Here is a 23,135-nt window from a genome sequence, read left to right on the forward strand (position 1 = left end):
TTTATGTAGCTGCTATTACAGAATCATCTCTCCATGTGTATGTGCTTGTGTTAGTAAGATGTGCGTCATCTGAAAAGACTAGAGTTTTATATACTAACTGTGATCAGAAACCGGTGGAAGATCAAATGGAATTACTGGAATTACTGGAAGACCTCTAATGGAAGTTTCTTTGATGTTTCAGCTTTTTAGTTTGTTTAGAAGGAGGAATTTATATGTTAAGCATAATTATTCAAATGATCACACACAATATTTTAAATAAGATAAAGAGGTAAGCCAATAATTCAGAACAACCAAATGTTTATAAATTTATTCATGACTAGTCATCACACATAGCTAGCCAAGGAAATTACACAAAGCAGACACTCCGAGCCTTAAGTTGATCTTCGTAAGTGACAAACTGTTGTAGAAGATCTCAGCCGACAGGACCCTCACAGTAGTAAACCTGAAGAAATTAAACAAAAATAGAATTTAATAATGATGTATTAAGTTCAAAGAAATTTAAATTACTGAATGAATTAGTTAACTTTGCATTTTATCATGACACCCACGACAATGCCTTATCTTGTTCTTTTGCTCTAGTTAAATCTGATGGAGTTCCACTTGAATAAACAATTAAAAGGCTGAGTTAAATAAACATTGAAAAGAATTTAAAAGGAAAAAAAGGAATTGAAAAATAGATAAAAATGTGAAACTAAAAATGATATATTTAAATACTTATAACCCATACCTAATCAGATGTTTCTTCACCACTGTCATCATCGGTAACCTTGATTTTAGGGATATGTTTGATCTTGGGCCAATCTTCTCCTGTTCCCCTACGACATTTTTTGCTCAACCTTGGACAATCACTGATCTCAAGATTTTGAAGTTTCTTTAAATTGCCGATGCACTCTGGCATTTCTCCAATGTTTGGACACTTTTTGATGATAAATGTTTGTAAGGATTCTGCAGATCCTTGAAGAAATTGTTCTGGTAAAGCAATAGTTGATGGTAACCCTTCAAACATTACAATACGAAGGGAAAGGAAAAGAGGTTGAATTTTTTCCTCTTTCTTTTCTTCTATCGTCATCAAATTAAGTTTTGCACAATTAAAAATGCAAAATTCTTCCAAAGTAGTTAGGCATTTTATGCTTCGTGGCAGAGAAATCAAGCTATCACATCTAGAAACAACTAATTTTCGAAGACTTTTAAGACCTTGCATATCTTCGCACAAATTTTCTAGATTTTCACACCAAACAATGAATAAAGTTTGAAGACACTCCAAATACCCAATCCCACCTTTTGGCAACCACTTCTGCTTAGTAATTAGAGTTAAATATCTAAGGCTGGTCAAGTACCTCACATCTTTGGTCAGCTCTTCTATTTCTACAACCAAAGCTTGCAAGTTTTGCAATTTGAAAAGAGTGTTTGAGAATCTTTTTACTTTTTCTTTACTCCCAAAATAGGTCCCAAAATATCTCAAATGTTTCAAGGCGCCAATCCTCTCCGGAAAAGTCTCAAATTCAACATCATTTATTAATTCTAAAAACCGCAAATGTTTAAATTTTGACAAACATTTCTCAAAATCTGTTTTGCATGTAGGCCCCACTATACTATCTGCAAAGAATATTGACCGCACTTGATGGAAGTTGTTTGGGAACTCGGGGAGAGTTTTATGAAAAAATGAATCAGAGTCAAGAATTGTCAGATGACGGGTCGTTTTGGAAATTTGGTGGTTTTGAGAGCTTATGATTGAAAACTCATTTTGAGCCAATGATGATGCAAGATCATGCATTAAATCATGCATCTTAAAGGCAGCTCCTGTGCAATCATCTTCCACATAATCTTGGAAGAAACATCTTGAGATCAACTCGCGCACATAACGCAAGCCAACATCTTCCAACTTCTCATTTGGATTTGATGATTGAAGAATGAGCCCATGTGCCATCCAAAATTGCACCAATTCGAGATCCGAGAAGTACTGGTAATCTTTTGGAAAAACCGAACAATAAAGAAAGCATCTTTTCAAGTGAGGCGGCAGTCTTTGATAGCTTATTTTCAAGGCAGGTAAAATGCCGTCTCCCTCTTCTTCCCACTTCTCACTGTCTCTCACCGATTTCCACTCTTTTTCATCAGTCTTACCATACAGTTGAGTCCCCAAGTTAATCACTGCCAGAGGAACTTGCTTGCATTTCGCCACTATTTCTTTCCCAATTGCAACCAAATTTGGATACAACTCCATTTGCCCTTCCTTGAATGCACACTTGTAAAACAACGACAGACAGTCCTCCTGACCAAGAAGACTTAGGTTGTGCGGAGGAACAGTACCCATAATGTCAGCAACACGTCGACTACGGGTAGTTACTATAATCTTACTTCCATCAGCACCATTTGACAACAAAGTCTTCAACAACAACCATTTTTGAGCATCTTCGTTCCAAACATCATCCAAAAGAAGCAGGTATTTTCTTACCCTTCAATAATATCTTCAAGTTTTTGTATTAGTTCACCCTCATTCAAATCCGCAGATCTTTCCCCAGTTGCAGATTTAATAATTTTTTGTACCACTTGTTTCAAGGAAAAATCATCTGAAACACACGCCTCCATCTTCAGTTCAAAAATGACTTTTTACATTTTCAGCATCACACACCGATTTGGCAAGAGATGTCTTCCCCAAGCCTCCCATTCCTACAATCGGAAGGACAAGGGGATGTGCATCACCAACCTTAAAAAGGTTCTGCTAAAAGGTTGATGAGGCATTCTTTGTCTTTATCTCTTCCGATAAGACTGGGAGAAGGTCTCAAAGGATCGGTTCATCTCTGTTTCCTCATGCAGGACATGACTACAATCAATAGGCTGCTCGCTGAGGTTGAACTCAGACTTAAGAGATGAAATCTCAGCTAGTCTTGCTATGATGCTCTTTATCTTATGACCCATTCTTAAACGGAATGCAATCTTATTAGAGCTTGAAAAGAAGCGCCGTACCTTTCTGCTGGTGCTCCCTGTAGTTTTTCACCACCTGCCTTCGCAAAGTTTCGCACTCGATTTCGTCCAGCACGTCCTCTGCAATCGTACAAGACTTCTCTGAGCATATGGAGCCAGAGCCGAATCCTGTCATTCTTTGATTGTTGCTTTCTCAGCATCGGACAGCACCACGTGATGGCTTTCAATATCTCTTCAAGACGTGCAAGGTCATCTTCAAGTCCCCATGCCAAACGAAATTCTTGAACAGCAAAAAGAGCCTAACTTCCCTAAAAGGGATTTTGCAATCTCGGAAGCAAAAGCTTCTGCCATTTTCTTTTTGAGTGAGGGGAGAAGTGTTTGATAGGAAGAAATGATTGAGATAAGAGTGGAGTTCCGCTTTCTGAGTGGAGAGGAGAAGTCGTCGAGTCTTCTTGATCACAAAATTAAGGGACGAAAAGTAAAAAAGAATAAATTTAATTAAACATCATCCTAGAAGTAGTAATCTTTTGGAAAAATGGAAGAATAAAGAAAGCATCTTTTCAAGTGAGTCGGCTGTCTTTGGTAGCTTAATTTCAAAGCAGAATATAGGATGGTACAATATCCCAATAAAATTCTATACCACTAATTCGAATTTCAGTTTATATGGTATTCAGAGCATGAAAAAAAAAATAAAAAAGGGGGCAATTAAAGCACCTACAAATTTAATAGACTGGATACCTACTTAATACGCGTTCCATTACCAAACCTGGAGTCTAATTAGCTACTAAGACTGGATTTGTTTTTTTTGGTTAGCTTTTATGTTTGTAGTGAAATAAAATACATAAAATATTTGGAAACAAATCAAATTATGTTTTATGTTGTGGAGCATATTAAAAAATAAAGTTTGAAATGCAGTTTTTATATGTTTTTTAATTGAGTTTCATAAAACTATTTATTTTTGTGTTTTAAAAGTGCTTTTGAAAAAATTAAAAAAAAATTTAAATTTTTTTACTTCAAATTAATATGTTTTTTGGTATTTTCAAATCATTTTGATGCGGTGATATCAAAAATAATTTTTTTTAAAAATAAAATATTTTGATGTATTTCCAAGTAAAAAGCACTTTGAAAAATAACCGCAACTACACTTTTAAATATAACAACCAAATATTTTATACATGTGTTTTTTGCTACACACATATTTTACACATAGCTAGGATAGCAACCAGTGAATAGCGAAGGCCACTCATGGAAAAATAGAGGAAAAGAAAAGGAAGAAGAAGAAAGGAGTGCATGAATCATAAACAGAATGAAGGAGGCTTGGGAAAAGTTACTAGATCAAACTCTCCCACAAGCTCCAAGACCTGGTAATGAGAAATTCCAGCCAAGTTGATCTTTACAAGTGACAAACTGTTATAGAAGAATGGATAAAAATGTTAAACTAAATATGATAGATTTAAATACTCATTACCCGTACCTAACCAAATGTTTCTTCACCACTGTAATCATCGTCAACCTTGATTTTAGGGATATGTGCGATCTTGGGCCAATCTTCTCTTCTTCCCTTTCGGCACCTTTTGCTCAAATGTTTAAATTCTGACAAACATTTATCAAAGTCTGTTTTACATGTAGGCCCCACTATACTATTTAAAATGCAGTTTTTACATGCTTTTTTAACCAAGTTTCGTAAAATCCTATTTATTTTTGCGTTCTAAAAAGTATTTTGAAAAAAAATTAAAAAATTTTTATTTTTTTGCTTCAAATTAATATTTTTTTGGTATTTTCAAATCATTTGATGTGGTGATATCAAAAATAATTTTTTAAAAAATAAAAAATATTTTGATGAATTTTCAATTAAAAAACACTTTAAAAAATAACCGTAACCACACTTCTAAATATAACAACCAAATATTTTATACATGTTTTTTCTACACATAAAATTCAACCATAATTTTTACCGAACATATATCTACATCCTCCAACCAACATCTAACTATACTTTTTAAGAATATGATAGATTTAAATTTGGTTTACTACTGCTACCTGCAAGGGATGTCTCTTCACCTTTGTCATCACCGTCATTCTCGATTTCAGGGATATGTTTAATCTCGGGCCAATCTTCTCCTGTTCCCCTTCAGCATCTTTTGCTCAAACTTGGACAACAAGTGATCTCAAGATTTTGAAGTTTATTTAAATTGCCGATGCAATCTGGTGTTTCTTTAATGTTTGAATAGTCTCTAATTAAAAATGTTTGTAAGGATTCTGCGGATCAAGTTGTTCTGGTAAAGCAAGAGTTGCTGGTAACTCTTCAAAGATTATAATAGGAAGGGAAAGGGTAAGAGGTTGAATTTTTTCCTCATTCTTTTCTTCTATCGTCATCAAATCAAGCTCTTCACAGTCAATAATAAATAATTCTTCCAGAATAGTTAGGCATTTTATGCTTCTTGGCAGAGAAATCAAGCTATCACAAAGAATAACCAATTTTCGAAGACTTTTATGCTTCAGCATCTTCATGCCAAACATCATCTAGAAGGGATTTTGCAATCTCGGCGGCAAAAAGCTTCTGCCATTTTCTTTTTTGAGTGAGGGGAGAAGTGTTTGATAGGAAGAAATGATTGAGATAAGAGTGGACTTCCGCTAACGCAAGCCAGCATCTTCCACGCTGTCATTTAGACTTGATGATTGTATGAGTGTGCCATTCAGATTATTTTTTAAAAATATATTTTTTATTAAAATATATTAAAAATAATAATTTTTTATTATTTTTTTTAAAAAATATTTTTAATATCAACATATTAAATAAACAATAAAACAAAAAAAATAATATTTTAAAAATAAATTTTAATTAAACATCATCCTAGAAGTAGTAATCTTTTGGGAAAATGGAAGAATAAAAGAAAGCATCTTTTCAAGTGAGCCGGCAGTTTTTGATAGCTTAATTTCAAAGCAGAATATAGGATGGTACCATATCCCAATAAAATTCTATACCACTAATCGAATTTCAGTTTATATGGTATTCAGAGCATGAAAAAAAAAGGGGGGGGGGAATTAAAGCACCTACAAATTTAATAGACTGGATACCTACTTAATACGCGTTCCATTACCAACCTGGAGTCTAATTAGCTACTAAGACTGGATTTGTTTTTTTAGTTAGCTTTTATGTTTGCAGTGAAATAAATACAGTAAAATATTTAGTAACAAATTAAACTATATTTTATATTGTGAAGCACATTAAAAAAATAAAGTTTGAAATGCAGTTTTTACATATTTTTTAATTGAGTTTCGTAAAACCTGTTTGTTTTTATGTTTTAAAAGCGCTTTTGAAAAAAATTATTTTTTTTAAATTTTTTTTACTTTAAATTAATATGTTTTTGGTATTTTCAAATTATTTTGATGTGGTGATATCATATTTAAATCTATCATTGTTAGGCATTTTATGCTTCTTGGCAGAGAAATCAAGCTATCACAATGAAGAATAACCAATTTTCGAAGACTTTTATGCTTCAGCATCTTCATGCCAAACACCATCCATAAGAAGCAAGTATTTCTTACCATTCAAAATTTCTTTTAAGTTTTTTATTAACAATCAAATATTTTTATACATGTTTTTTCTACACATAAAATTCAACCATAATTTTTACCAAACATATATCTAAATCCTCCTACCAAAATTTAACTATAATTTTTTACATTGTGAAGCACATTAAAAAATAAAGTTTGAAATGCAGTTTTTACATATTTTTTAATTGAGTTTCGTAAAACCTATTTGTTTTTGTATTTCAAAAGCGCTTTTGAAAAAAAAATATATTTTTTAATTTTTTACTTTAAATTAATATGTTTTTGGTATTTTCAAATTATTTTGATGTGGTGATATCAAAAATAATTTTTTAAAAATAAAAAAATATTTTGATGAATTTTCAATTAAAAAACACTTTAAAAAATAACCGCAACCACACTTCTAAATATAACAACCAAACATTTTATACATGTTTTTGCTACACATAAACTTTAACCATAATTTTTACCAAACATGTATCTAAATCCAATTAACCACAACTAACTATATTTTTTTTAAAAATTACAATCATAAAAGCTACCATAAAAACAAATACACTTTAACCAGCTTGCGTAATAGAATAGCAACCAGTCAATAGCGAAGGCTACTCATGGAAAGATAGAGGAAAAGAAAAGGAAGAAGAAGAAAGGAGTGCATGAATCATAAACAGAATGAAGGAGGCTTGGGAAAAGTTACTAGATCAAACTCTCCCACAAGCTCCAAGACCTGGTAATGAGAAATTCCAGCCAAATCTAGGAATGATAATTTCATTATACTCATTGAATATCCAATTATTATAATCACTCAATTTGATTTGATTGGACTTTTACTTGATTTTATCCGATTCAAACTAAAAACTTGATTTTGGATACATAGAATTAATTTACCTAGCCAATACTCATATTACTTTTTTTAAAAAATGTAACCTAACTATATATCCAATCTTCTTACAAACTAAATGTTACTTAATAAATACCAAAACAGAATATTTAAATTTTAATGCATATAATAATTACTATTACAATATTATACTACAAATCTTGTAAGAACCAATCTAATTTCTAACATTATTTTATAATTGAAGTTTAATTTATAATAATGATGATTGATTAAGAATATATATAAAGTTATTTCTCTTAATACATATATTTATATCAAATACGAAGTAATATATGAGCCAAGTTAGGTGGTTGGTGCATTGTTTTTTTAAATATATGATATAAGGTTATTTAACAACTAATAAGCGCATCATTTAATATATTATTTATATGAAATAGTGTTTTTGTTATTGTCTCAAAGAAAAAAAAAAAAAACGGAGATAATATATTTTATATCTCTACGCTACAATATTCAGAATGAGGATGGGCCTTGAATGTATACGCTTCAACAAAAAACAATTGGTGCCTTGCCATTTCATGCAAGCCCTTTAACCCACTGAAGCAGACCCATTAACAGAAGAGTAACGGATAGCAAAACGAACAAATCATAGATAGATAGATAGTGCAATGGGTCTTCTACCCAGAGTAGAGGAAACTTGAGAGATGTTAGTGTGTTCTTATGTTTTGTCTTTAACAATTATTTCTTGTTTGTTTTTCTTTTCTGAATAGGAAAGCCTTATTTATACCTGGGTTTAGAGACTATAGCTGAACTTATAGGCTTTGGGCCCTTTAGGCTTTAGGGACAAAACTTGGGTATTACCTTAAGTATGTTGTGGTTGCATACTGGAAATGATAATTCTACTAGTAAGATTGTGTGAAAAACTTTATAATTCTCATGATTATGCGGAATGAGGCGAAGCTAAAATTATATTGAAATGTTTTTCTTTTGATCTTGACTACAAATCATACTTTCACTAAATTCTGGAAAATTCACGTAGGTCTGCTCAATCGCCCATCACTTGCCTAGATTACAAATGGAAGAGCACCATATACAGCTCCAAATTCTATCTGACGTCAATCTCTACCACTATCAAATGGATCTTTAAAATGACAATCTCTACCACCATATACCAGGTCGAGTTTAATATCATGGTAACGTAATGAAATCGATCTTATGATATGTTATATTGGATTTAATTACAATTCTTTTTAGCACACGAATTTTTTTTTTATCAGCCTCATTAATTTGCAGGTCAATTAATATAGCTGTAACGATTGAAGGTGGTTTTAGTTTTGGTCATTCAATGTATGGGCTGGTGATCATTGATGCTAACTAGGAAAAAAAGTTTTTTTTTTTTTTTTTTTTTTTTTTTTTTGTTTGGTAGCTGGTTTGGATTTTGATTATTTGGAAAAGGACAAACGGGTAGAAACTTTGATGTTCTTTCAAGGGCCATACGATTAAAATGACATATCAATGCATGGTAAGTTTCCATAATTAATATCCCTTGTTGATTCTAAATGGAGAGTCATTGGAAGCAAGAATGATGATGTTGATCTTAAAATTCTTTCATGGATAAGCGTGTTTGATATTGTTCAGTATTGCAGTAATTTTACAGTTATGAATAGCAGTAGTTTTTACAGTTACGAATAAAAAAATTCAAGTATAAAAAAATGCATGCTAATTAAAACTACTTGAGATGAATTTTTACATGTAAAATAAATTTAAAAAAAAAAAACATAATTTTTATTTGTAATTTTTACATAAATACTTTTATTAACCTTATTGATTTTAAACTCATTTTATAATATAACATTGTCAAACTTTTCATGCAATTATTTAGAAGCTTGTTTCAAACTATATAATAACTTAATAAGTTTGAAGTCTTTTTTTTTTCTTTAATAACAAACCTCTTAAGTTGTTTCATAAATACCTCTCCCTCAAAATCACCATTTAAAAAAACATTTTTTTTTTCATATTTCTAACTTGTTAATAATTGTAATAACTATTAAATACATATAAAAGTTATTATTAACATAGATAAGTATGTAGTAAACTAATTTTTTTTTGTTGTTTTTTGAAACTTTTAACGATAAATCTTGCTTTGTATTTTTGGATGGTTCTATTAGCTTTCAGTTTTCTCTCTCTTGAAGATCTATTTATAGCCTAGTAGGGAATGAATTTTTGAATGGTAGAGTATAGATCTTTCATCTATAGTTTGATGAGACCACCTAAGCTATTCTTCTTTGATTTCTTATGTGAACGAATTTCTTATATCTTTTATAAAGGAAAATGTCTTTAAAAGTATATTCATTGATTTTATTATTATATCATGATGAATTTATTCAATGCTTGATTTATATATATAAAAGAAATCCATATACACTATCAATGAATACACAATCCACTCCAGAGTTAGAAACGATAAGCTCAGTTTAGCAGCCATAGAGCCTGTCGAAGCAGAGAAGCTGTTTAAAGTTTGTGCCTTTAACTGGTGGATAGTTGGGATTGTTGATAGATTTTCCAGCAAAGATTTTGAGTGCTAAAAACAAGAAGGTTGAGGGGATAACAGTGAAGGTGAGGATGACAGAGAATGTCCATTTCTTTGAATGAATGATAGTTGAGATAAGGCAAATATGTGTAGGGGAATAGCTTTAAATCTTGGCCTAGAAACATCCCATGGCCTAGAAGAAAGGAAAATGACATGAACGAAACAATAATTAACTCCATAGAAAAACGTACAAGGAAATAATTCTAATAATCCTTTAGAGCAACAGTATGTTCCGAATAATCCTTTATTTAGATGGTAGGTTCTTGAAGGATGCAGAAATGGATGACTCTTTGTCAAGTTCTTTTTTGCCACATCTACTCTTCTTATTGTTAAGTGTTGCCTTTGAAACTCATGCATGAGACATCTGATTCTCGATCGATGACTGAAACGGTAAGTTTTTTTTTTTTTTTTTTTTTTTTCCAATCAAGAACTAGATTACAATTATAGAGCAGCTTTCAGGCTTTACAACTATCAGGATGTTGCAATATGCAGGTAGCAGCAGCAAACTTTTGGCAGCCCACATGTGATTGCCTCTAATGGAAGTTTCTTTGATTTTCGTTTTTCTTTTTGGAATAGAAAATCTACTCAGCATGATAGCTAGCTAGTCATGCAGACCCTTAGAGTTTAGAGCAACAGCATGTTCCCATGCATTATTCACATATAAAGAAAGAGTAGATGTTCTTGAAGGGTGCGGAAATGGATGTCTCTTCGTTATGATCTTTGAAACTCATGAACGAGACAATGCAGTAAGTTTGAAATTCTTGATGGCTGTTGTAGCTTAAGGGAATGGATGTCCTTCTCCTCCCAACTTCAGCTTTCTAGTTTGTTTAGAAGGACGAGTTTATATGTTAAGCATAATTATTTAAATGATCACACACAATATTTTAAATAAGATAAGTTGAATAAAATAAAGAGACAAGCCAATAATTCAGAACAACCAAATGTTTATCAATTTATTAATGACAAATCATCACACACAGCTAGCCAAGAAAATTAAGACAGGGGAAGTTACACAAAGCAGACACTCCGAGCCTTCAGCTAATCTTTGCAAGAGACTTAACTGTCGTGGAAAATCTTGGCCGACAGGGCCTTCACAGTAGTAAACCTGAAGAAATTAGACAAACATAGAATTTAATAATGATGCATGAAGTTCAAAGAAATTTAAATTGCTGAATGAATTAGTCAACTTTGCATTTTATCATGACATAACTTGTCTTGTTCTTTTGCTCTCTAGTTAAATCTGATGGAGTTCCACTTGAACCTGCCCCTCCAAAACACAAGAGGTTTTGTCAAATAAACATTGCATTTTCTTTTCGGGGAAAAGAATTTAAATGAAAAACAAGGAATTGAAGAATGGATAAAAATTGTGAAACTAAATATGATAGATTTAAATACTCATAACCATACCTAATCAGATGTTTCTTCACCACTGTCATCATCGTCAACCATAATTTTACGAATATTTTTGATCTTTAGCCAATCTTCTCCTGTTCCCCTTCGGCACCATTTGCTCAAACTTGAACAATCACTGATCTTAAGATTTTGAAGTTTTTTTAAATTGATGCAATTTGGCATTTCTTTAATGTTTGGACAGTCTTTTGATGATAAATGTTTGAAAGGATTCTGCAGATCCTTGAAGAAGTTGTTCTGGTAAAAGCAAAAGTTGCTGGTAACGCTGCAAATATTATAATACGAAGGGAAAGGGAAAGAGGTTGAATTTTTTTCTCTTTCTCTTCTTCTATTGTCATCAAATCAAGCTTTTCACACTTTATAATAAATAATTCTTCCAGAGTAGTTAGGCATTTTATGCTTCTTGGCAGAGAAATCAAGCCATCACATCCACCAATAACCAATTTTCGAAGACTTTTAAGACCTTGCATATCTTCGCACAAATTTTCTAGATTTTCACACCCAACAATGAATAAAGTTTGAAGACACTCCAAACACCCAATCCCACCTTCTGGCAACCGCTTCTGCTTAGTAACTACAAATAAAAATCTAAGGTTGATCATGTACCTCACATCTTTAGGCAGCTCTTCTAATCCAAAACCTACAGCCAGAGCTTGCAAGTTTTGCAATTTGAAAATAGATTTTGGGAGTCTTTTTATTTTTGCGTTGCCCCCAAAATGGATATATCTCAAATGTTTCAAGGCGTCAATCCTCTCCGGAAAAGCCTCAAATTCAGAATCATCCATTAATTCTAAAGACCGCAAATGCTTGAATTCTAACAAACATTTCTCAAAGTCTATTTTGCATGTAGGCCCCGCTATACTATCTGCAAAGACTATTGACCGCACTTGATGGAAGTTGTTTGGGAACTTGGGGAGAGTTTGATGAAAAAATGAATCAGAGTCGGTAACTGAAAAATGACGGGTCGTTTTGGAAATTTGATGGTTTTGAGAGCTTATGATTGAAAACTCATTTTGAGCCAATGATGATGCAAGATCATGCATTAAATCATGCATCTTAAAGATAGCTACATAAGTGAAATCCTCATAATCTTGGAAGAAACATCTTGAGATCAACTCGCGCACATAACGCAAGCCAACATCTTCCAACTTCTCATTTGGATTTGATGTTTGAAGAATGAGCCCATGTGCCATCCAAAATTGCACCATTAAGAGATCTCGGAACAAGTAATCTTTTGGAAAAACAGAACAATAAAGAAAGCATCTTTTCAAGTGAGTCGGCAGTCTTTGATAGCTTATTTTCAAGGCAGGTAAAATGTCATCTCCCTCTTCTTCCCACTTCTCACTGTCTCTCACCGATTCCCACTCTTTTTCTTCAGTCTTACCATACAGTTGATTCCCCATGTTAATCACTGCCAGAGGAACTTGCTTGCATTTCGCCACTATTTCTTTCCCAATTGCAACCAAATTTGGATACAACTCCATTTGCCCTTCCTTGAATGCACACTTGTAAAACAACGACAGACAGTCCTCCTGACCAAGAAGACTTAGGTTGTACGCAGTAACAGTACCCATAATCTCAGCAACACGTTGACTACGGGTAGTTACTATAATCTTACTTCCACCAGCACCTTTTGATAACAAAGGCTTCAACAACAACCATTTTTGAGCTTCTTCATTCCATACATCATCCAAAAGAAGCAAGTATTTTCCTACCATTCAGAATAGCTTCAAGTTTTTTTTCAAGTTCACCCCCATCCAAATCCGCACATCTTTCCCCAGTTGCAGATTTAATAATCTTTTGTATCACTTGTTTCAAGGAAAAATCATCTGAAACACATACCTCCATATTCAGATCAAAATGACTTTTCACATTCTCAGCATCACACACCGATTTGGCAAGAGATGTCTTCCCCAAGCCTCCCATTCCTACAATCGGAAGGACAAGAGGATGTGCACCAACAACCTTAAAAGGTGCTTCTAAAAGGCTGATGATGCGTTCTTTGTCTTCATCTCTTCCGATAAGACCGGAAAAGCTGTCAAAGGATCGGTTCATCCCTGTTTCTTCATGCAAGACATGACTACAATCAATAGCCTGCTCGCTGAGGTTGAAGTCAGACTTAAGAGATGAGATCTCAGCTAGTCTTTCTATGATCTTCTTTATCTTATGACCCATTTTTAAACTGAATGGAATCATATTAGAGCTTGAAAAGAAGCGCCGTACCTTTCTGCTGGTGCTCCCTTTAGTTTTCACCACCTGCCTTTGCAAAGTTTCGCACTCGATTTCGTCCAGCACGTCCTCTGCATCATACAAGACTTCTCTGAGCATATGGAGCCAGAGCCGAATCCTCTCTTTCTTTGATTGTTGCTTCTCAGCATCGGACAACACCGCGTTGATGGCTTTCAATCTCTCTTCAAGACGTGCAAGGTCATCTTCAAGTCCCCATGCCAAACGAAATTCTTGAACAGCGAAAGAGCCTAACTTCCCTAAAAGGGATTTTGCAATCTCGGCTGCAAAAGCTTCTGCCATTTTTTTTGAGTGAGGGGAGAAGTGTTTGATAGGAAGAAATGATTGAGATAAGAGTGGAGTTCCGCTTTCTGAGTGCATAGGAGTAGTCGTCGAGTCTTCTTGATCATAAAATTAAGGTCTGAAAAGTCGAAAAGAAGAAATTTACAAGAAGTTGCTAATAAGGAAGGACTAGTAATTTGGAGTTATGCAACTGTGTTGAAGCTTCTTCCATGGAATATTGACCACACATGGTCGAACTCATTTGGGGATTTGGGGAGAGTTTGATGAAAAAATGAAATGGAATCAGTAACTGAAAAATGACGGGTCGTTTTGGAAATTGGTTGTTTTTTGAGAGCTTATGATTTAAAACTCATTTTGAGCCAATTTAAAATTTATTTTAGAGAACAATTATATAATTAAAATGGTGTAAGTTTTAAGAAATACATGAAAATTATATCTAATTTATAATTTTTTTTAAAAAAAAACACGACTCTGTTCAACAAGTAAAATGAACGAACAAACCAGAACAGAGCTCGCCAGAATCCTCACATGGATTTGGTTAAGGTAGCATTGCACCAGACACCTCATGTGAGGAAATTCTACGACGTCTTGCTGGGCATAGCTTGTAGACCGTTGATGCATCCAACAATTTATAAATTATTTTAAATAAAATAAATAATAATTAAAAAAATAAAAATCAAATTTAATAAATAAAAAAATTCAATTAAAAATTAATAAAAAAAAGTAAATAATAATTATGAAAATAAAAACCAAAATTAATATAAAAATTAAATTCTAAGAAATGATATTGAAAAACAAATATTATAAACAAAAAATATATATAACAATCAAAAGTTTGAGAATCAAATATAATACAATCAGCAAATAATATGATATTTTTAAAATTATTCATAACTTTCAGAAAGTGTTTTCTGTCCAAAAAAAAAAAAAAACACTTTCCTGAAAATCAAGCTAAATTTTTTCTTGATCAACTTTTTTTAATGACAAAATAAACATATAAAAATTTAAAAAATAATTTTTCAAAAACTATTTTTCAACAAACAAACATAATCTTAAGAGTACATGTGCTTTGATTTAGTCGTGGATTCTCTCATCTATTTCTTACTTACTCAAATCGAGACCAAGTGTTTTAGTTCAAGAGTTTTTAATTAAATGTTGGAAACCTACTTCAAAACATTGCGGGATAGTAAGCGAATCTTCTGTTTAGATTAGGTTGTTTCTTTAATGGAGTGCTCGTCAATAAATATAGATTGCATATTCTAAATCATAAAATTAAAATAACTTTATAAAAAAATAAATTATAAAAAAAATAAAATAATCAATTTAAATTATCCTATCAAACTTATAACTCAATCATGATATTAGAATAATCTTATATAAAAATAAAATTAAAATAAATATTTTAGTATAATTTTTCAATCAACTTATTATTAAAAAATAAAATTAAAAAAAAAATTAATTTAAAAATGAGCTTATGCATTTGTTAAAACTCAGTTGGGGATCTTGGAAATTGTTTCCTCATAATCTTATAACGCAAGCTAGCATGTTCCAAGCTATCATTTGGACTTTAATTGAATGAGTTTAGATTTTTTATTTATTTAAAAATATATTAAAATATTTTTTGTATTTTTAAAAAATATTTTTAATATCAATTCATTAAATAAAATAATAAAACAAAAAAAATAATGTTAAGCAAAAAATTTAATTTTAATAAAACATTTTTTGAAACGCAATTCAACCAATATCCTAGAAGTAGTAATCTTTTGAAAAAAATGAAACAACAAAGAAGGCATCTTTTCAAGACATTGCATATCTTCGCACAAATTTTCTAGATTTTCACACTCATAGATGAGTAAAGTTTGAAGAAATTTCAGGCAACCAATCCCACCTTTTAGCAACTGCTTCTACTTAGTAACTAGAAATAAATATCCAAGGCTTATCATTATAATAAATACTATAATTAACAAATAATATAAATTGTTAGGGACTGAAAGTTTATAATTTGAAAAGTTATAAGATTAAAGTGTACGTTTAGCCCCAAGTTTAAAAAACCCATCTTTTTTTGCCATGCCTTTCATTTTAGTCTCATATCTTTGAATCCTGCACTTCCTTAATAAATGAACTTTAATTGGCCATTAATTTTAGCCTATAAGGATAGTAATAAAAAAGAAGAAGAAGAAGAAGAAGAAGAGCGACCAAAAACAAAGAAAAATCATTGTGGCAATCCATAATTATGCGTAGGGTCAAAGGGAGGAGTGTTAACCTGCCCTCCCTTCGCCGCCTACAGAGAAAGGCCCATTGGTCGATTGGTTAAGTCTTTGTTCCTCTTTTTTCTAAAGTTCTTAAGACGGTTATGTAATAATAACAGGGTATTATGAATTGGAAAGGGCAGGAGGTACTGTAATCTATTTTAGAACCCCGTGGGAAACCGACACAAGTAAACCTGCGGGAAAGGAAAAGCTATCAATCGCAATAGGCGCAGGAGATCAAGTCTTAAGTCTAGCATTACTTTAGTTCAAGAGTGAACAAGGAAGTGCAAGGCTAGCTGGCAGCTGTCTGATGAGTTCATCGCTCTCTATGGCCATTTGTCTTTAAGCTCTAGGCTAGTTAGAATGGTTATGACATGTGGATCCGGACTCACAGGATTATGCCGCCTGGCCCCTACAACACAACTAAGGACGACAGTGGGTGCCCAAGAGGAGGCGAAGTCCTTTGAAAGCGAAAAGTCTTGTGTGCAGAGGCACGGCGAGGAGCAATCAACATCTTAAAGCAAGCAAGCAAGCTCCGGGCGAGGCAAGCAATCAAGGTTCCAATTACCTTCCGCGTTCATTTCAGATATTAAGGAAAAAGATGGCAATTCAGCATCAAAGAATATTAGAGCCGTTAGTAGCTCCCGGCTTCGAAAGAGCAAGGATGGCAAGACATGCTTTTGTCTAAATCATTTTTGAGTTCATACGCAGTCGAAACATCATAGAATTAGCTAATCCCAAGACCACCTTCATCTATGGGAAGAGTTCATATACAGCTTCAAATTCTATCTGACAATCTCTACCACTATCAAATGGATATCTATATGTCCATTTGATCCATCTGTTTCAGCCCAGATATGCTTTTGCCAAGTAAAACTCAATCTTACAATAAAAGAACATTTATGACTTTTTTGGAAATCAATTTCTTCTGATGCATTTTTTCTTTTTTTAAAAAAAATATTCTTTTTCATTGACAGAATGACTCTGTTGCCTTTAATTTTTTTTTAAAAAAATTTAAAATGACAACATTTTGATGTGAGGGAAAATTTCATTTTATTAAAGGTCCCCCAAGTTTGGTGTCTTTTCAAGTTTGGTTCTTGGATCTTTAATTGTTTTATTTTTTGCAAATTTCAACTATTTTTTCTTTATTTCATCCTTAATTGGATTACATATAGTCCTTGAATATTGATACCTTTTTTGATTTGGTCCTTAGCTTTTCAATTTTTAATTATTTAATGAATTTCAACTCCACTGATTGTAATTTTTCTTTGTTTTTTTCTTAAAAAAAAATTTTGAAATTTTTTTTAACTGAAATATTTTCTTCTCGTTGAAGTATATTTTTTTAGATATTTTAGAGGGGTTAAAATCGTGTTATGATAACATAAATAAAGAAGATTTGGAAAGTGGATTTGAAGAGGTGAATTTATCAAGGAAAGAGTAGGAGGTAGTTGTGGTGGTCTAGAGAGTGAAGGCGGCGACGTCAATGGTTGCTGATGGAAGTAAGCGAAGAAAAGATTCAACAACATAAATACACAAAATTTGAAACAAGTTATTCCATGCTAAAAACACTCCTGAGATGAATTTCTGCATGTAAAATACACAAATTTCTGCATGTAAAATAAATTTAAAAAATAATATTATTTTTATTTATATTTTTTATATAAATACTTTTATTAACCTTATTGATTTTAAATTCATTTAATAATATAACATTGTCAAACTTTTCACAATTATTTAGAAGTATATTTCAAACTATATAATAACTTAATAAGTTTTAATTTTTTTTTTTTTAACAACAAACATTTAGGTTGTTTGATAAATAACTTTTCGTCAAAATCACCATTTAAAAAATCTATTTTTCTATAAATTTGATATATTTTTAATTTGTTAATTATATATAAAAGTTATTATTAACATAAATACATACTTATTATTAACATAAACAAGTATGTAGCAAATTTTTTTTTGTTTGAAACCTTTGATAATAAATCTTGCTTTGTAATTTAATTCACAAATATCATCAACAGTTCAAAGCACTCTTAAACTTCCTAATTTAATTCACAAAAATCATCTTGTTGCTATAACAAAACTGACACCGCACCAACCAACCTTGACTGCTATTGCTTGCGATCTCTCAACATTGCAAGATGCAGAAATATTTGTTAGTTAATAGTATTTTAAAAAAAAAAACTTAACCACATATTTGTTGTTATCCAAACTTAACATCCATCAATATAAATAATGCAATAACATAATTTTTATTTGTATATTTTATATAAATACTTTTATTAACCTTACTGATTTTAAATTTATTTGACAATATAATATTATTAAACTTTTCATGCAATTATTTAGAAGCTTGTTTCAAACTATATAATAACTTAATACGTTTAAAATCTTTTATTTTTCCTTAACAACAAATCTCTTAAATTGTTTAATAAATATCTCTATGTCAAAATCACCATTTTAAAAAAACAAATTTTCCATAAATTTGATGTATTTCTAACTTATTAATAATTAAAATAACTATTAATATACATATAAAAATTATTATTAACATAGATAAGTATATAGCAAAATAATTTTTTTTTTTTTGTTGTTTGAAACTTTTGACAATAAATCTTGCTTTGTATCTTTTAATGGTTCTATTAGCTTTCAGTCTTCTCTTGAAGATCTATTTATAGCCTGGTAGTGAATGAATTTTTGGATGGTGAGTATAGATCTTTCATCAATAGACCTAAGCTATTTTTCTTTGATTTCATGTTCAATACTTGATTTGTATATATAAAAGAAATCCATATACACTATCAATGAATACACAATACACTCCAGAGTTAGAAACGATAAGCTCAGTTTGGCATTTAACTGGTGGATAGTTGGGATTGTTGATAGATTTTCCAGCCAAGATTTTGAGTGCTAAAAACAAGAAGGTTGAGGGGATAACAGTGAAGGTGAAGATGACAGAGAATGTCCATTTCTTGGAATGAATGATAGTTGAGATAACGCAAATATGTGTAGGGGAATAGCTTTGAATCTTGGCCTAGAAGCAAGGAAAATGACGTGAGCGAAACAAAAAGGAATATCTGGATGGTGATGATTCAAATTCAAGTCACTAATGCTAAATTAAAGCTTGATAACGATGATTAGATGAATTTAAGCTGCTTGTTGCTGGTGGCACATAGTTTAGAAAAAGGAAAATGGGACAACTGAAAATTTTCAAAACAGAGCTCACAACACCACCCCTGCCTCCTCTGCAAGCTGCAACCTGGTTTCGTTTAATATTTTAGCTATAAAATCCAGAATGACGAAAACCAAGTTTGAGTAAATATATTACAAATGGAAGAGCACCATATACAGCTCCAAATTCTATATGACAATCTCTACCACTATGGTATCAAATCTAAAGACTGTTTGTTTTTATGTTTTAAAAGTGTTATTGAAGTATCAGAAATTTCAAAATTTAATGAAAAACAAAGTGTAAAAATTTATAAACTTTTAATATGTTATTGGATGTCTCTTCGTTAAGATCTTTGAAGCTCATGAATGAGACATTGCAGTAAGTTTGAGATTCTTGATGGCTGTTGTATTATTAGAAACAAGCAGCATAATTATTTAAATAATTCAGAACAACCAAATGTTAATGACAAATTATCACATATAGCTAGCCAGGGAAATTACACAAAGCAGACACTCCGAGCCTTCAGGTGATCTTTGCAAGAGACTAACTGTCGTAGAAGATCTTGGCCGACAGGACCCTCACATTAGTAAACCTGAAGAAATTAGACAAACATAGAATTTTATAGAATTTAATAATGATGTATTAAGTTCAAAGAAATTTAAATTGCTGAATGAATTAGTAAACTTTGCATTTTGTCATGACATACCTTGTCTTCTTCTCTTGCTTATGGAGTTCCACTTGAACCTGCCTCTTCAAAACACAAGAGGTTTTGTCAGTTTTTGTTTTCTTTTTCAAAGCTAATATTGTTTTCAGGGAAAATAATTTAAACGAAAAAAGGAATTGAAGAATGGATAAAAATATAAACCTAAATATGATAGATTTAAATATGGTTTGCTGCTGCTACCTGCATGAGATGTCTCTTCATCACTGTCATCATCGGCAACCTTGATTTTAGGGATATGTTTGATCTTGGGCCAATCTTCTCCTGTTCCACTTCGACATTTTTTGCTCAACCTTGGACAATCACTGATCTCAAGATTTTGAAGTTTTTTTAAATTGCCGATGCAATCTGGTATTTCTTCAATGTTTGGACAGTCTCTGATGATAAATGTTTGCAAGGATTCTGCAGATCCTTGAAGAAACTGTTCTGGTAAAGCAATAGTTGCTGGTAAGTATTCAAACATTACAATACGAAGGGAAAGGGAAAGAGGTTGAATTTTTTCCTCTATCTCTTCTTCTATTGTCATCAAATCAAGCTCTTCACAGTTGATAATAAATAATTCCTCCAGAGTAGTTAGGCATTTTATGCTTCTTGGCAGAGAAATCAAGCTATCACATCCAGCAATAACCAATCTCCGAAGACTTCTAAGACCTTGCATATCTTCGCACAAATTTTCTAGATTTTCACACCCATCAATGTATAAAGCTTGAAGACACTCCAAACACCCAATCCCTTCTTCTGGCAACCGCTTCTGCTTAGTAACTAGAAATAAAAATCTAAGGCTGATCATGTAACTCACATCTTTAGGCAGCTCTTCTAATCCTTCACCTGTAAGGAGAGCTTGCAAGTTTTGCAATTTGAAAATAGATTTTGGGAGTCTTTTTATATTTGTGTTCTTCCCAAAATGGATATATCTCAAATGTTTCAAGGCACCAATCCTCTCCGGAAAAGCCTCAAATTCAGAATCATCCAATAATTCCAAAGACCGCAAATGCTTAAATTCTGACAAACATTTCTCAAAGTCTGTTTTGCACGTAGGCCCCACTATACTATCTGCAAAGGCTATTGACCGCACATGGTGGAACTCATTTGAAAACTTGGGGAGAGTTTGGTGAAAAAATGAATCAGGGTCAATAACTGACAAATGACGGGTCGTTTTGGAAATTTGGTGGTTTTGAGAGCTTATGATTGAAAACTCATTTTGAGCCAATGATGATGCAAGATCATGCATTAAATCATGCATCTTAAAGATAGCTCCAATAATCTTATCCACATAATCTTGGAAGAAACATCTTGAGATCAACTCGCGCACATAACGCAAGGCAACATCTTCCAAGTTCTCATTTGGATTTGATGATTGAAGAATGAGCCCATGTGCCATCCAAAATTGCACCAATACGAGATCTGCGAAGACATAATCTTTCGGAAAAACGGAACAATAAAGAAAGCATCTTTTCAAGTGAGTCGGCAGTCTTTGATAGCTTATTTTCAAGGCAGGTAAAATGCCATCTCCCTCTTCTTCCCACTTCTCACTGTCTCTCACCGATTCCCACACTTTTTCATCAGTCTTACCATACAGTTGAGCCCCCATGTTAATCACTGCCAGAGGAACTTGCTTGCATTTCGCCACTATTTCTTTCCCAATTCCAACCAAATTTGGATACAACTCCATTTGCCCTTCCTTGAATGCACACTTGTAAAACAACGACAGACAGTCCTCCTGACCAAGAAGACTTAGGTTGTACGCAGTAACAGTACCCATAATCTCAGCAACACGTTGAATACGGGTAGTCACTATAATCTTACTTCCACCAGCACCTTTTGATAACAAAGGCTTCAACAACATCCATTTTCTAGCATCTTCATCCCAAACATCATCCAAAAGAAGCAGGTATTTCTTACCCTTCATAATATCTTCAAGTTTTTGTATTAGTTCACCCTCATTCAAATCCGCACATCCTTCTCCAGTTGCAGATTTAATAATTTTTTGTATCACTTGTTTCAAGGAAAAATCATCTGAAACACATGCCTCCATCTTCAGTTCAAAATGACTTTTTACATTTTCAGCATCACACACCGATTTGGCAAGAGATGTCTTCCCCAAGCCTCCCATTCCTACAATCGGAAGGACAAGAGGATGTGCATCAACAACCTTAAAAGGTGCTACTAAAAGGTTGATGATGCGTTCTTTGTCTTCATCTCTTCCGATAAGACCGGAAAAGCTCTCAAAGGATCGGTTCATCTCTGTTTCCTCATGCAAGACATGACCACAATCAATAGGCTGCTCGATGAGGTTGAAGTCAGACTTAAGAGATGAGATCTCAGCTAGTCTTTCTATGATCTTCTTTATCTTATGACCCATTCTTAAACGGAATGCAATCTTATTAGAACTTAGACCAAGAGAACGCCGTACCTTACTGCTGGTGCTGCCCGTAGTTTTCACCACCTGCCTTCGCAAAGTTTCACACTCGATTTCGTCCAGCACGTCCTCTGCATCATACAAGACTTCTCTGAGCATATGGAGCCAGAGCCGAATCCTGTCATTCTTTGATTGTTGCTTCTCAGCATCGGACAGCACCGCGTTGATGGCTTTCAATCTCTCTTCAAGACGTGCAAGGTCATCTTCAAGTCCCCATGCCAAACGAAATTCTTGAACAGCAAAAGAGCCTAACTTCCCTAAAAGGGATTTTGCAATCTCGGTTGCAAATGTTTCCATGGAGCGCTTGTTTAATTGGTTGCTCCCCTGTTCTCTTTCTTTTCTTTTCTTCATTATATTAGCGATCCTTAATTGTTTTTTGAGTGGTTGACCAAGAAGCTATGAATCCACCCTACGTGTTATCTACTTAATCTTAATTTATGTACCAAGTTGAGGAGGGAAAATAATATTTAATAAATTAAAAACATTATTAACTTATTTGATACATTATATTTGATATCAATTGAAATTGTGGCTCGGAAAACAGGGATATGTTTGTCATTTAATATCATGGAGTTCCGCTTGAGAAGTCGTTGCTAACAAGGAAGGAAGATTAATTTATAGTGATGCAACTGTGTTGTAGCTTCTCCCATGGAATAGTGACCTGGGGAGAGTTTGAGCCAATGATGTTCAATTCTAAACGCATTTAAAATAAAATATAACCTTGAAA

The 23,135-nt window shown here is 32.6% G+C and overlaps 3 protein-coding genes and 2 long non-coding RNA genes across 9 annotated transcripts; 1 reads left to right on the forward strand and 4 right to left on the reverse strand.

Moving 5' to 3' along the window:
* Positions 1-280: 280 nt before the first annotated feature.
* On the reverse strand, positions 281-22,776 carry LOC118037142 (disease resistance protein RGA2). Of its 4 annotated transcripts, none has more exons than XM_035043045.2 (3): positions 20,173-22,776; positions 19,975-20,012; positions 281-442 (listed from the first exon to the last, which is right to left on the reverse strand). In XM_035043045.2, exons 1-2 carry the CDS (start codon positions 22,757-22,759, stop codon positions 19,993-19,995), a joined length of 2,607 nt encoding a protein of 868 aa, XP_034898936.1. In that variant the 5' UTR covers positions 22,760-22,776; the 3' UTR covers positions 281-442; positions 19,975-19,992. The 4 variants fall into 4 exon arrangements, with proteins under 4 accessions (XP_034898936.1, XP_034898934.1, XP_034898935.1 ...); XM_035043043.2 differs by having other exon boundaries at positions 19,975-20,018; XM_035043044.2 differs by lacking the exon at positions 281-442 and adding an exon at positions 19,672-19,860.
* On the reverse strand, positions 728-3,097 carry LOC140954807 (disease resistance protein RGA2-like). The gene is made up of 4 exons (XM_073405581.1): positions 2,965-3,097; positions 2,612-2,667; positions 1,555-2,383; positions 728-996 (listed from the first exon to the last, which is right to left on the reverse strand). The coding sequence occupies exons 1-4, from the start codon at positions 3,095-3,097 to the stop codon at positions 728-730; spliced, it is 1,287 nt and encodes a 428-aa protein (XP_073261682.1).
* On the forward strand, positions 10,067-10,588 carry LOC140954816 (uncharacterized). Of its 2 annotated transcripts, none has more exons than XR_012168307.1 (2): positions 10,067-10,292; positions 10,378-10,588. It is a non-coding gene; the product is annotated as an uncharacterized lncRNA (long non-coding RNA). The 2 variants fall into 2 exon arrangements; XR_012168306.1 differs by having other exon boundaries at positions 10,395-10,588.
* On the reverse strand, positions 10,828-11,492 carry LOC140954817 (uncharacterized). Its single transcript, XR_012168308.1, has 3 exons — positions 11,310-11,492; positions 11,113-11,163; positions 10,828-11,007 (listed from the first exon to the last, which is right to left on the reverse strand). It is a non-coding gene; the product is annotated as an uncharacterized lncRNA (long non-coding RNA).
* On the reverse strand, positions 11,769-13,841 carry LOC140954808 (putative disease resistance protein RGA1). The gene is made up of 3 exons (XM_073405582.1): positions 13,028-13,841; positions 11,919-12,942; positions 11,769-11,799 (listed from the first exon to the last, which is right to left on the reverse strand). Exons 1-3 carry the CDS (start codon positions 13,839-13,841, stop codon positions 11,769-11,771), a joined length of 1,869 nt encoding a protein of 622 aa, XP_073261683.1.
* Positions 22,777-23,135: the final 359 nt, after the last annotated feature.

Source organism: Populus alba, chromosome 17, assembly GCF_005239225.2.
Source record: "Populus alba chromosome 17, ASM523922v2, whole genome shotgun sequence".
NCBI classification, from domain to species: Eukaryota; Viridiplantae; Streptophyta; class Magnoliopsida; order Malpighiales; family Salicaceae; genus Populus; species Populus alba.

Bases quoted from the DNA above. Each gene is read 5' to 3' on its own strand.
- LOC140954807 (XM_073405581.1), bottom strand. From the start codon at position 3,097: ATGACAGGATTCGGCTCTGGCTCCATATGCTCAGAGAAGTCTTGTACG. The intron at 2,384-2,611 runs GTAAAAAGTCAT...TTGTTGTTGAAG, and splicing joins CGGTGTGTGATGCTGAAAAT to ACTTTGTTGTCAAATGGTGC. The intron at 997-1,554 runs GTTTGTCAAAAT...TAATGTTTGAAG, and splicing joins CAAAACAGATTTTGAGAAAT to GGTTACCATCAACTATTGCT.
- LOC140954808 (XM_073405582.1), bottom strand. From the start codon at position 13,841: ATGGCAGAAGCTTTTGCAGCCGAGATTGCAAAATCCCTTTTAGGGAAG. The intron at 12,943-13,027 runs GTAGGAAAATAC...TGTTATCAAAAG, and splicing joins ACTTGAAGCTATTCTGAATG to GTGCTGGTGGAAGTAAGATT. The intron at 11,800-11,918 runs GTACATGATCAA...GTGAAAATCTAG, and splicing joins GAGCTGCCTAAAGATGTGAG to AAAATTTGTGCGAAGATATG.
- LOC118037142 (XM_035043043.2), bottom strand. From the start codon at position 22,759: ATGAAGAAAAGAAAAGAAAGAGAACAGGGGAGCAACCAATTAAACAAG. The intron at 20,019-20,172 runs GTAGCAGCAGCA...TGTGTTTTGAAG, and splicing joins TGAAGAGACATCTCATGCAG to AGGCAGGTTCAAGTGGAACT.